Below are 12,242 nucleotides of genomic sequence, written 5' to 3' on the forward strand. Positions count from 1 at the left end.
CAGCAGATTCTAACCTGCAGTGAGTAAAATATGCCCCCCAAAACGGTAATGGAGTAGCAGAAAGAAAGTTTGCAGTGAGGAAGAGGAGCCGTAGCTTCTTCATCATCATACGGAGAGGACGGAGTTTGTTCAGATTTCACAACGCGCTGCGGGTGACGTCACCGTTTCCGCGACAACGTTAGTGACGCATAAATTGCGCGACACATATCGATAATGAATTTTGTTGCCAACACTTTTAATTATCAAATTTTATCGATTCGTTGTTGCAGCCCTACTCAGAATTCAGACAATAAGTGAAATTAGTGTGAGAACAGAACCCCCCACAGACAGACGGTGCCACCCAACACCCCCCTGGTGAATACCTGACTTCACCACAGTGCTGCTGCCCATGAGTGACCCGGGTTGTGCCAGGTGGTTGTGCCAGTGTCCCAGCCCCCCCACGCCCAGCTGCCTCGCCGCCGGCTGAGCGAAGATGATGCTCGGGTCGTTCAGGTTCATGGAGCCAGGGTTGCCCCCGGCGCCCGTGGAACTCCCGTTCCCCGACACTGAACGCAGGGCGAACTTCAGGCCGGGCGGGGAGGGGACTGTGGCGGAGGACGACGTGAGGACCGGTCCGTGGATGGGCCAGGACGTGGAGGGGATGTGGACCGGGTGAGGCGGCTGGCCCTGGGACTGGTGAGACTGGTGGGAGGGAAGAAGCCCCAGAGCGGTGAGAGTGCCCGGATGATACTGGCCCAGATGGGAGGTGGGAAAACTAAAGAGGGACAAGGGGACCTGCGTGTGGGGGGGCGTCTTCTGAGGACCAACAGAACTGGTCTTGTTGTGGGAGGGCTGAGGGGAACCGGAGGACAGGGGGGAGCTCTGGGGGACAGCGGTGGGCTGTGGGGAGTAAGGCGGAGTCTGCAGACTGTCAGACTGTCGACAAGAAGAAGGAAAAACACAAATCAGCACAAAAACACCGAAAAACATCCTGATTTTCTGCTACAGTCCTCTCTTTTTACGGTGAAAGCCACACTTTAGTGTCGGACCGATCCACTCACACATTCAGAGGGCTGTCTGGTTCTGCCGGGACCGTCTGCGGCGGTCTGAGGGATGGGAATGGACTGGGAGCTCGCCACGGCTCGTACCATGTGAGGAGCTGAGCAAAAACAAACAAAAAGCTGTTTATCTTTCTTCACATCACATTAACAAATATCCACCTATTTATAACCCTGAAGTTTACTCCAAACGTGTAAATATTTGTGTGAATGTCCCACTTTCTGCAGACCTTTTCCAATCAGCCCATCAGTTTAAAGTCTGGTAAATGTGACAAAGAGAATTGTTTTAACTTCTAAATAAAAACACGTTTGGTCAAATCTGAACCCTAAGGTGTCGTCAAAAACTGCAGCCGGGGTGATTATTTCCCTGACCTGGTGGCCCGGCGTTCCTCTGTTTGAGGTGGTGGTACTCGGGACAGTCTCTCCGGACGTGTCCAACGTCTCCGCAGTGGAAGCAGCGTCTGTCCTTCAGGTCCCGCTCCTCCTCTTTGGAGTCTTCGTCTTTCTCGTTGTCCTTCTTCTTCATTCTAAATTTTAAAAATAGGTGAGAACGGCTGACTTGTTTCCTTTATTTCACCTTATTTCTAATAAAAAGATTACTTTTTGTAAAACTATATAAGAACAAATAAAACACCATTTTGTCTCATGAGGGACATCAGTTTCAGTCTATTTGCATTTAAACATAAATTCAATCAAATACATTTATTATTGCAACTAATATTTTATCACATATTAATGTTTAATTTAACAGGATTATTTTATTATTTCACTTTAGTTTTAATTGTATTTTCTTACTAAAATACACAGACTTCTTTTGTCCGTAGCTGTATTCATGTTTTTGTCCATTACATGTTTTTATAAAAGGGTTTTTATCCAACTTTCTGACCATTTTAACTAAATCTTTCTCTCTTCGTAACATTCTTCTGGTTTTGTGGGTTTTTTTGCAACAGAAGAAATGAAACAGGAGATTCTCCTGAAGGAAAAGAGGACAACCTGTGTTTCTTTGGGCAGTCCTTCATGTAATGGCCGATCTTCCCACAGATCCTGCAGCACCTGTCATTGGGCGCCAGCTCGCCGTCCGTCAGCACCTTCGAGTCGAAGAAGTAGTCCTGCAGAGGGCGCACGGTTTTCATCAACAAAGCGATCAAACTCTCCTAAACTCGTTACGTTATCTGTGAGGGGTTTACCACTTCGGTGCCGGGGATGGGATAGAAGGGCGTTCCGAAGAGCTTCCGGCCGTTTATGAAGGCCTTCATGATGAAGTTGGTCACTGCGTGAGGAAGAGGAGGCAGCAGACGACAACGATCACAAACGGTTCTGTTTTAGGACCTCATGTTTATGGTTTGGATGAATGATGTGGGTCAGAATGTTACTGAGATTTACTTTTTCATGGCGATGACAGAGCTGTCCACAACATTCCTTTTTTAATAAAACAAAGTAAACCTTCACAGGAGGCCATCGTTTTTATCCGCTTTAGTGTAACACCTGTCATTATTCTGCAGATGTTTAGAAGAAAAAATGAAAATGGAGTTCCTGAATCTGTACGCCACCATGACTCAGCTGGATGGTAACTTTTCCTGATCAAACAAACACAAAATCTTAAAACGTCTGGATGCAGATGACTCCAGAAACGGTAAAAGGAATCGATGAAACACGATCCTCTGTGGGATTAATCCACATCGCATAGTTCTGGTTCCAGGTAAAGATCTACTGATCCCTGCGTTTAGTCAAACCAGATTCAGAATCTGGCCTTTAAAGAGGATGAGGTCTAAAATAAAAAAGTTTGAACATGTAACTGTTGCTTTTAAGGCACTTACTTTTGCGAGACACCCCAGCACCAAGATTATGATTCAAATCAAAAGGATCTGAGGAGAGGAACATGTGGAAACAGATAATAAGTTCCTGGCTGGTGGAAAAATCAGATCCAGTTAAAGCAGAGTCGTGTGAGCACCTTCGATGGCGATGCATTTACTGGTCCACTGCTTCTCAAACGTGGTGAGGCGTTTCTTTTGGCGAATGCTGATGACGTGCTCCTTGAAGTCAAACTCCTCCGTGTAAAACCGCAGCAGCCCCAACCACAGCTCTCCCACCGACTCGGTGTTCGGCTGACAGGCGGAGAGGCGCTGACGCTGCGCGGGAAGAACAAGCTCGCTCAAACCTGAACCTCCGGTCTGAAACAGCAGGACGTCCGTCTTAAAACTCACCAGCTCGGCGAGGTCATCGAAAAAGAAAGCGTTCCAGCCGTCCACCATCCGCTGAGGGACTGTCTTCCCGTCGAAGATCTGGAAAAGACAAAACCACGGAGCCGTTTGTGTCGTCTGAATTAAAGCGAAACGCGCTGCAGGCAGAGCTGATGTTCGGGTTGGGACGCACCTCCTGCAGGACGGGAATGACCGGCGGCTGTCGCTGCTGCAGGAAGTAAAGCACCATCAGGATGTAAGCGTAAGATGAGAGGCTTCCTCTGGAGGCATCCCCGATGTCGCAGCGCTGCGAGCACAACAACAAGCTTTATTTACTAAAAAACAACAAAAAAAGCTCCTTTTGTTTGAGGAGCGACATGAGGGAGGTGGTGTCATCCTTCATAAATAATCTGAAGTCAAGATGATATCTGAAGGAAGTGACCAATCGGTGAGTTTTAGCTGCACAACTGTGGCAGGAGCGCCATCTAGCGGTCATTTTACCCAATTCACCAGTTCGGCTTTAGGAGAAGCTAATATTATTTAAAGCAGCTCGACAGCTTTCAGACGATCATGTTTTTCTTGTTTGTGAGTTTCTTTTAGGGTCTGCAGATATTTTTGTTTCTTTTTAAACTCATAACAACGTCAGCTGAAGCGGTTACATTTATCATGAAAGTTTAATCAACTTTAAACACAAATTCAACCTAAAGGTCATTCAATCAGTCTGCAAACGCTAACCTTTGCAAAGACCTTCATCGTGTATCCGAGGAACTGCACGCGTGGATCCAGAGCCGCGTACGTCGCCAGCATCCGGGTGTTGTGTTGGGCCTGAAGACACGATGGAAAGAAACTAATTAAGATTAGACAAGTCATCAAAGAACAGAGGACGGGATGAGGGGCTCGTAGTCTCACCAGGGTGTTATAAAGGCTGACATCTCCCTCCAGTCCACTTTGTCTGTGTTCAAACTTGACAATAGGCACTTTAGCTGTGGTGATAGGCAGAATGTTCCTCAAACCTGCAGAGATGGAAGTCTGGGAGGTCACAGGTAGACCCAAAATCACAAAGTCAAGAAGAAGCAATCACTCACCTGTATGCTTCTTTAATACTTTTGCAAGACCTTCGATGATCTCTTTGCAGTTCAGCTTCTGGTGAGAAATGAAAGATGAAACGATAAAAACGAGGACGACGCTGTGAGGAACGATCGATGGCTTTAACGAAAGGTCCGCCCACCTCTGCAGTCTCGTGTCCCTCCAGCGTCATGCAGATGTCCAGGTCGCTGTCTCGGAAACCGAAACCGTTTTTGGAAGAGCCGAACAAGCAGAGCTGAGCTTTCTCTGTGGATTAAAAAGGTAAATCAGAGTCATGGAAGCTGTGAATAAATAAAACCAGGAAGCACGAGTTAAAACTCACCGTTGTACTCCTTCCTTATGAACCTCTCCAGGCCGGCGAGGATCTGCTCCCGTTTCTGCTGTTCCAGATGTGAAGGAGACAACTCATCTGCAAACACAACGATTAACAGCGATCATCGACAATTTAAAGATCCAAACAAAGAAGAACGAACTTCTTTAAGAACCCAAATTCTTCCCCCAGAAACAACCCAACTACGTACAGTAGCAGAGTTTGCAGAGGCCGTCCAGAATGTTTCTGAAGCGGTCGTTCATCGGAGGCAGAGGGTTCAGCTCGATCTTCTTAAAGTCCTCGGGACACTCGTCTTTCAGGTGGCCGTCCCGTTTGCAGATGCTGCACACGACGGTTGGAGGCTGGAATTAAAAAGAAAGACAGACGAAGATCCCGGTTTGAAAACTAGACTTTCATTTTGTTTAAAGTTTAAATGTCTTCATCAAATCAACATAACGTGAGATGAGTTGGGATGAGTTTGGTTGTTTTTACCTTTCCTCCAGTAAAAATCATCTTATCGAACACATAGTGCAGATCATCTGAAGCAGCAGGCCTGTCCCGCTCTGGAACGTGGGCTTCCTCCTCTTCCTCCTCCTTTTCACTGTCCAGCAGGCCGTTGGGGGAGGATGAGGGTTTGTTCGCATCAACCATCAGATCTAAACCATCCTCCTCATCGCTGTCAGGCTCCTCTTCCTCGTCCTGCTGTCCCATTGTTTCACCTTTCTTATCGTCTTCTTGGTTCGTTCTTCCTCCTGCGCTCCTCCTCTGAGGGCTGGCGAAGTATTTGTAAGCGGCACGGAAGCACTCCTGGATGTACTCGAACACCATCTGGCTGTTTAAGCTCCGCGCAACGTTTCTCTTAAAGGCAAAAGGATCTAAAAGCAGAAGGAAACAAAAAGGTTAACTCCTGAGACTTCCCGCCACTGTTCTGACGAGTTCCCCCCGCGCCCACCTTCGATGGCAAGCCTGCGGCGGGGCCAGTTCTTCACCTCCCTGGAGAGGAGCTCCTTTAAACGGACGCTGATGATGAACTCCTCCAGAGCAAACTCCAGAGTGTAGAAATGGAAAAGCTCCAACCACAGCTGGCCCAGAGACGCGTCCTCTCTCAGCTCCAAGGCTAAATGGCTCTTCGGGAGGAAGCAGCGGAGGTCAGTTTTATTTTAAAAAGGCAGGACTCGCTCAACTCAAATCCACTTTCAGCTTCAAGGTTTTATGTGAACTCACCTGGCCCTCTGAAGGATGAGCAGCGTCAGGTTTACTCGGCTCTGGTTTGGATTTGCCTTCACCTCTGGCCTCGCAGTTGTTCTCCCCTCGCCCCCCCGCGGTGTTCGGACGTCTCCGCTCCCACTTCACAAACGCGTCCTGAACGATTCCAGTTAGGTGATATTCGTCCACACGTTTGGCATCGAAGCCTTCGATCTGAGGGAGAAAAGATTTACAGCAGAACAAAAAAAACTGACATCATATGCATTAAATGAAATGACTCAGGTAGGGTTTATCTGAATGCAAACAGTTTTCTGACATATGAAGCTAACAAGTATTTGTGTAATTCCCTCAAACATGATCACACGGGGCTGAAAAATGCCAAAGTACTGCGTCATCTGCTGAACGGACTGACGTACCCAGTGGCCCAGGTAGACGGGGAGGATGGGCTCCTTCCTCTGCTGCAGGAAGAAGATGACCATCAGGGCGAAGGAGTACGAAGGGATGCCGCCTTCGGCCTGACAGTCGATATGACACAGCTGTGGAGACGGACGTTCAAATATCAGAAAACATTCTTTAATCAACTGCTGCGATATGTGGTGTTTAACTAAATGCACACAACAGTTTGCTTTGTTTAAAATCCTCCAAAGGCTCGAAAATTCAAGAGCTTCCGGTCCCAATTTAAGGCTGAGGAGAGGTTTTTTTTCTTACCCTCGCCCAGCAGCGGAAGGCCAGCACCAGTGGAACCAGCCTGGGCTCCAGTTTAGCCAAAGCCGCCAGGTGACTGGTGGTGAGACAGGCGACGTTATTACCTGCGCTCACTTTACACATCAGGCCGCTGCGCAGGAAACCAGAGCAGAGAGACCAACAGGAAGTCAGACCCGAGGCAAACTCAGCTGAGCCGGCTCGTCTCAAAAAAATGATGATTAGACTGCAGGTTTACGGAAATCGACCCTCACCTGCTACGATCCCAACAGAACACAGCAGGAACTTTGGCGTGAAAGTCTGACTCAACCTCAGAAAGTTCAGCTAAAAGAACAAGACAACAAACAAATACGCACTTTAATGCAGCAGGAAATAACAGGAAATTAAAACGGCAGGAGGTGAAAACACACACAACAACAAGAAGCAAAACCTACGACTGTTTTTGAGGATTTCCAGCACTTGAATCAGAACTTCAGGTTGTGTCATCTGACCAGAAAAAACAAAAACATTACAGCTGATTTACAAAGTGTTGAAAGAACCAAATACATGAATGTCGTGTGGAACAGGAGAAGCAGACTGACTGTGGAGGGGAAGGTGACATCGATGTTGATATCGCTCGTTTTGAAAGCAAAGCGGGTCAGACATGAACCGTAGAGACGAAGGGAACACGCTGGAAAACCAAACATCACAAAAAAATAAACCTGATATCAAAAGGATTTCTGAAACAATCAGAGTAAAGAGACGCGGCAGCATCCAACCTGGGAGGTTCCTCTTTATGGTCTCCTCCATCCTCGACACCACCGCCCTCCGAACCTCGAAGTCCTCCTCTGAGATCCCGTGCTGACGGGCGGTTTCCAGGACAGCGGCGTCCAAAGCCCTCAGCTGGGCGGCGGAGGGCGGCGGGATGGCGAGCAGCTCGTTCTCCTCCTGTTTCTCCTAAAGCACCACAAACAGGAAGGTGTGAAAATCCGCACGTCACGAGCATTCTGCTGAACAGCGGCGACAAAAGAAACCTTAAACAAACGGCACGCACCACTAAGTTCTTCTTGTGTCTCTTCTCCTTGATGTGTTTGTAGGCTCCTTGGATGTTATCGATGTGCACAGAACAGAGTTTGCATAAGTATTGATAGTTTGGGTACTCGGGAGACTGCTGGAGAAACAAAGAGGGGAAAAGACATTTAATAATCCAGGAATTACCCAGAGCCATCGATTTCAGGATGTAAACAGGTAAAGAAGTATGGCAGAAGGGCTGTTTCTACTTTTAGCTTTTTGATCTTGTTTTCCAAACGAGCCTCAGAAGGTTTCCGTACTTTTACCAGCCGGTGGATGTGATCTCTGTGGAGGCGCTCCTCCACCTGCCGGAGGCCCAGCTGCTGCTCCGCGAGGCGAACCTCCTCCGCGGCCGGCCTCAGCTCGGCGCCCTCTCCAGCAGGCTGGTTCATCAGAGCCGCCGCTTTCAGGACTGCAAATAAAAAAAAACGATCGAACAGTTTATTCAAGCTAACGTCTGAAGGTTTAATCATCTCTGGTGGGGGGGACGGAACGCCTCACCATGAGACTTTTCCTTCGCTGCGGCCCCAGCACACGTCCTGTCTGGCTCTGTGAGGCCCCTCTCAAGTAACGCTGAAGAGGCGGCCTCTTTTTTGCCCGATGAGCCGCCGCCGTCTGCAGGACCTGGCGCCGGCTGGTGCTGGCAGTTCGGCTCCTTGCCTTTGCCGCTCTCCCCAGAACTCGTTCTCCCGGTCAGTCTGGTCACCCTGTTTAGCCGCCCTCTCTTTCTGTCATCCGGAAACGAGCTGCCCGGCGAGCGGCTCACCTGGCCGCCGGCGTTACGATCATCCTTGGCAGCGGTGAGGTTTTCTTTGCTCCGCAGCGCAGACTTGACCCCCTCCTTCTGCACAGACGCCTCCTTATTGGACTTCTGGCTGGACAGCGCCTTGGCTCCTCTTGACTGAGACTGTTTGACCGGTTTCACTGAACTTATGGACTCGTCCATCCCTCCTGTCCCCGTCCCCAACAGCTCAGTGAAGATGACCAGGGACACAGGCCACTTAAAGGCTGGAAAAAGACACGACAAAGATTATTTCTGGGTCCTGGTTTAACTGTTTTAACTCTTGACATAAAATAAAGATCACCTTAACCGTGTTTTTGGTGAATAAACCATGGCAGGAAATGTGAAACCAGCTCGCCCTGGAGGATATTAAGCCTGTCAGACAAGTTTATCTGAGAAACAACCGCGCCGTTTCGTACGGTTCGGGGTATTTTTTTTAATTTTTTTATTTGGTTTTATAGTTTGCAACCTGTTTGCAGATTATTAGTCAAGAATAATATAGTTTCTGTGGCTCAAACAACAAAATATAACTAATAAAGGAACATATGTGCAGAAATGACTGTGGTGGAAGTTGGATAGATCGTGATATGAATCTGTAATGATTAAAACAACAAAATAAGGATTCTGGAAAAGGAAAAGGGTGATTTTAAAAATAAAACTAAGACAACAGGTGGAGGATACTTCCTCGGCGTTTGAGTAAATGTGCATAAAAACAAACATTAGGTGATAAAAATGTCTCGTGACAGATTTCCATGGAAACGAAAGTGATGCTTATTGAGCCTCCGGAGGCAGAAAGCAGCGGAACATCTGCCTTCATGCTCCCGGGGTTCGGGGGGCTGAAACTGGGTGGCTTTCACCGCCGCAGCCGAGTTCTGGACCGGGCGAGAAACGGGCTCGGACGGGACGGGTCGCGGTGTTAAAACGGGAAGGGTTTGCTTTGACTTCCTGAGGACTCTTTAGCGTAGCTGAGTTTCTTTTTTTTTTTTTTTGGCGTTAGCCCGGAGCTAGCTAGCAGCGTCTGCTATCCCGGGTCGTGAAATAAAAACTGGCAGCCGAATGCCTCACAACACCCGGGCGGTTCGGGGAAAGCGGAGGGGGCCCGACTTCCGCCGCAACGCCGCGCCGGAACCGGACTCGACTTACTTCTGAAGCGATCAGAGCTCAGCTGCCTCCATACTTCATGTTTTTAAGAACCCACGGCCCTGCTCAAAACAGCGACCAGGTTGCCCCGCTGCATTGTGGGAGTGCCGGTGACGAGGAGGGGCGTGCGTGGCGTGCTGCGTTCAGGGACCGCTCGGGAAAAACCCGCTCCTATTGTTTCTTTGTTTTTTTTCACGAAAAAAATAGAAATTAAACCTGAAAGCTATCTTTAAAAGAAGATAAAAAGCTCCTCAAAGTCATAAATATAAAATACCATATTGTATGTTGCATTCAGGGGTAAATTTAGCACCTTCTATGTGGGGTAAGGCTACTAAAAATGAAAACATTTTTTGTTCTTTCTAATTCCAAACTATCCTTTAGTGTTTAGTAGCAGTCATCATCGGAAAATAAACATAAATATATAACATATAACGCTTTCTGTCTGCTTTTATTGTGAAAGCTCCCGGAAGTCGTGCAAACATTTGTTAGCTTCACGGCCGCTAGGAGTTTTGAGCTTCTCCGCTGTTGAGTTGGCAGTTTCTGGTGGTGAAGATGCTTCCAGCTGCGCTCACCGTGTTTGTGACCTTATTCTTCAGCCTGACAGAAAGCAAACAGAAAGACTTTTATACTTTTAAAGTGGTGAACAGCAGAGGGAAGCTGGTGTCGCTCGAGAAGTACCGGGGTTCGGTGAGTCCGGCTCAGATCAAACCTCAGAACTCCTCATCCTCCTCATCATCAGCAGCTTCCTCTCTGACCTGCATGCCATCAGGGTGCATGTCCCATGTGTGTGTGTGTGTGTGTTTCCTGTCATCCCACTAACTGTAGCTGTAACTAACACCCCTCTGCGGTTCGGTTCGGCTCGGTTCGGCTCGGTTCGGCTTACGTGGCAGGAGGCCCGCAGCTGCAGGAGCTCCACAGACTAGGTGAGGATCACCTGAGCACTGAGCCGCTGAGGACTTCTTTTACCTGGTAAACACTGATGATTAACAACAGTTAAAATGGTTCCCAATGTTAGGCTCGGAGTCCCAATTAGGGCCATGCAGCAGAGGTCTTTAGATAATCTCAACATTTATTCAAAATGGTTGCTAATGATATGTCTTTACCACATCTTGTTTCCTTTTTTGTAACTGTATACAAACAGTATAGTGGATATAAAGTCTGTTTGTTTATTAATCTGTGTATTTAACCCAAACAGTAGTTTAATTTGTCAGAAAGTTTCTGAAGCTGTTGCATGTTTTATCCTGAACTAACTCTTGGTTCTGTGTTTATCTTTCCTCTCTCTTCTGTTCTGGTTCTGATTTTCAGAACTTTTCAGATTAAAACGATAATTACTGAGAGTTGTTTCCCCTCAAACACAACATTTATTATCAAGGTTTGTGTTTTTTTTGTTGTTTGTTTGTTTTATTCTGTCGTTTTGCTGCTTGTAGCTTCTAGTTACAATGTTGTTTTTTGTTTAGCTACTTTTAGCTGTTTTGCTGAATATCTTAGCATTTAGCTACTGTTCTGCTTCTGTTAACAACATTGTTTGGTTTTGCTGCGAGTAAACTGAATATATTTTTATTTTTGGTTGATGTCAGTCCTTTAAAGAGTAGAAGAGGAAGCTTTTAAAGCTTCTGTCTAATTAATGAGCCCTTCTCACCCAGAGTGGTGAGTGTTTCTGAGCAGTCAGCGTCTTACCTGTGGAGCTAACAGCTGCCGCCTGTCTCCACGGTGTCAGGTGTCCCTGGTGGTGAACGTCGCCAGCGAGTGCGGCTTCACCGACGAGCACTACCGTGAGCTGCAGCAGCTGCAGCGCGACTTCGGCCCGTCCCACTTCAACGTTCTCGCCTTCCCCTGCAACCAGTTCGGCCAGCAGGAGCCTGGCAGCGACAAGGAGATCGACAGCTTTGTGCGCCGGGTCTACGGCGTCTCCTTCCCACTGTTCAGCAAAATCGCCATCGTCGGAACTGGAGCCAACAATGTCTACAAATACCTCATCGGTGAGCCGGACGGGGCGGGATCGTTTAGATCATCGGCCATTATGCACCGTTTTTTTTTTTTTTAGATTAAAACTATCAGGAGTGTGTTTTTGTAAACGTCAGAATGAAACCCTTTCCTGAATCGTTTCTGTGCTGTTCTGTGCAGAGGCGTCCGGAAAGGAGCCCGACTGGAATTTCTGGAAGTACCTCGTCGACGTGAACGGGAAGGTGGTCGACGCGTGGGGGCCCAAAGTCTCCGTCAAGGAAATCCGACCGAAAATCGCCGACATGGTGCGTCAGATCATCGTGGGGAAGAGAGACGAACTTTAGAAACAAACCGAACCCTTCGTCCCTCGTTAATCCTGACTTTTATATTAAATTCACAGAGGAAAATGAAATGTTTTTTACTTTAAAGCACTGATAAAACGCGACTGTGTTTTGATTTTTGACGACAGTTTTAAACCAAAGAGAACTTTGTGGAATAAACTTTCACTGTGATCACTTTTCTCTGAGTTTCTTTCCTACAGTTGAGTTTATTAGATCCTTTAGTGACAAATATAAAAAACTGAGGTTGAACTTTAACCCCAGCTTTAGCTTTTATAAAAGTAAAAACTTCTCGAGGAAAAAGGAAATTTACTAAACTTATGCGATACCAGCGTGAAGCAAATGTAGCTGCGACGTCAAGAGCAACATTACAGACAGCTCTAACCATGAATAAAGCTTAAATGTGCTGAAGTTTTGAGAGAATACATCAAATTAAATTTATCTCAGAGAGCTCAAACCTCCACAGAG

The 12,242-nt window shown here is 47.3% G+C and overlaps 2 protein-coding genes across 3 annotated transcripts in view; one reads left to right on the forward strand and one right to left on the reverse strand.

Moving 5' to 3' along the window:
- tut4 (terminal uridylyl transferase 4) overlaps positions 1 to 9,633 on the reverse strand; it is an 11,306-nt gene extending 1,673 nt beyond the window's left edge. Inside the window, exons 1-28 of one of the 2 annotated variants that reach the window (XM_017434310.3) lie at positions 9,496 to 9,633; positions 8,073 to 8,579; positions 7,832 to 7,983; positions 7,555 to 7,668; positions 7,280 to 7,457; positions 7,103 to 7,191; positions 6,956 to 7,007; positions 6,776 to 6,845; positions 6,528 to 6,654; positions 6,236 to 6,355; positions 5,838 to 6,032; positions 5,566 to 5,740; positions 5,106 to 5,488; positions 4,825 to 4,975; positions 4,626 to 4,712; positions 4,446 to 4,549; positions 4,303 to 4,360; positions 4,127 to 4,230; positions 3,953 to 4,042; positions 3,411 to 3,524; positions 3,242 to 3,319; positions 2,989 to 3,166; positions 2,855 to 2,902; positions 2,225 to 2,307; positions 2,031 to 2,146; positions 1,410 to 1,564; positions 1,041 to 1,138; positions 363 to 915 (exon numbers count right to left, since the gene is read on the reverse strand). In XM_017434310.3, coding sequence (XP_017289799.1) covers positions 363 to 915; positions 1,041 to 1,138; positions 1,410 to 1,564; positions 2,031 to 2,146; positions 2,225 to 2,307; positions 2,855 to 2,902; positions 2,989 to 3,166; positions 3,242 to 3,319; positions 3,411 to 3,524; positions 3,953 to 4,042; positions 4,127 to 4,230; positions 4,303 to 4,360; positions 4,446 to 4,549; positions 4,626 to 4,712; positions 4,825 to 4,975; positions 5,106 to 5,488; positions 5,566 to 5,740; positions 5,838 to 6,032; positions 6,236 to 6,355; positions 6,528 to 6,654; positions 6,776 to 6,845; positions 6,956 to 7,007; positions 7,103 to 7,191; positions 7,280 to 7,457; positions 7,555 to 7,668; positions 7,832 to 7,983; positions 8,073 to 8,517 — 4,117 coding nt within the window. In that variant the 5' untranslated portion in view covers positions 8,518 to 8,579; positions 9,496 to 9,633. Of the gene's footprint in view, positions 1 to 362; positions 916 to 1,040; positions 1,139 to 1,409; positions 1,565 to 2,030; positions 2,147 to 2,224; positions 2,308 to 2,854; positions 2,903 to 2,988; positions 3,167 to 3,241; positions 3,320 to 3,410; positions 3,525 to 3,952; positions 4,043 to 4,126; positions 4,231 to 4,302; positions 4,361 to 4,445; positions 4,550 to 4,625; positions 4,713 to 4,824; positions 4,976 to 5,105; positions 5,489 to 5,565; positions 5,741 to 5,837; positions 6,033 to 6,235; positions 6,356 to 6,527; positions 6,655 to 6,775; positions 6,846 to 6,955; positions 7,008 to 7,102; positions 7,192 to 7,279; positions 7,458 to 7,554; positions 7,672 to 7,831; positions 7,984 to 8,072; positions 8,580 to 9,495 lie in introns of both variants that reach the window. The other variant, XM_017434309.3, reaches the window with a different exon arrangement.
- A 332-nt stretch (positions 9,634 to 9,965) lies between these two features.
- Positions 9,966 to 11,955, forward strand: gpx7 (glutathione peroxidase 7). The gene is made up of 3 exons (XM_017434297.3): positions 9,966 to 10,179; positions 11,210 to 11,471; positions 11,617 to 11,955. The coding sequence occupies exons 1-3, from the start codon at positions 10,045 to 10,047 to the stop codon at positions 11,778 to 11,780; spliced, it is 561 nt and encodes a 186-aa protein (XP_017289786.1). The 5' UTR covers positions 9,966 to 10,044; the 3' UTR covers positions 11,781 to 11,955.
- Positions 11,956 to 12,242: the final 287 nt, after the last annotated feature.

This window comes from Kryptolebias marmoratus, linkage group LG18, assembly GCF_001649575.2.
Source record: "Kryptolebias marmoratus isolate JLee-2015 linkage group LG18, ASM164957v2, whole genome shotgun sequence".
NCBI classification, from domain to species: Eukaryota; Metazoa; Chordata; class Actinopteri; order Cyprinodontiformes; family Rivulidae; genus Kryptolebias; species Kryptolebias marmoratus.

Coding starts and splice junctions, on each gene's coding strand:
- gpx7 (XM_017434297.3), top strand. CDS start 10,045: ATGCTTCCAGCTGCGCTCACCGTGTTTGTGACCTTATTCTTCAGCCTG. Junction 10,180..11,209: donor TCGAGAAGTACCGGGGTTCG/GTGAGTCCGGCT, acceptor CCACGGTGTCAG/GTGTCCCTGGTGGTGAACGT. Junction 11,472..11,616: donor TGTCTACAAATACCTCATCG/GTGAGCCGGACG, acceptor TGTTCTGTGCAG/AGGCGTCCGGAAAGGAGCCC.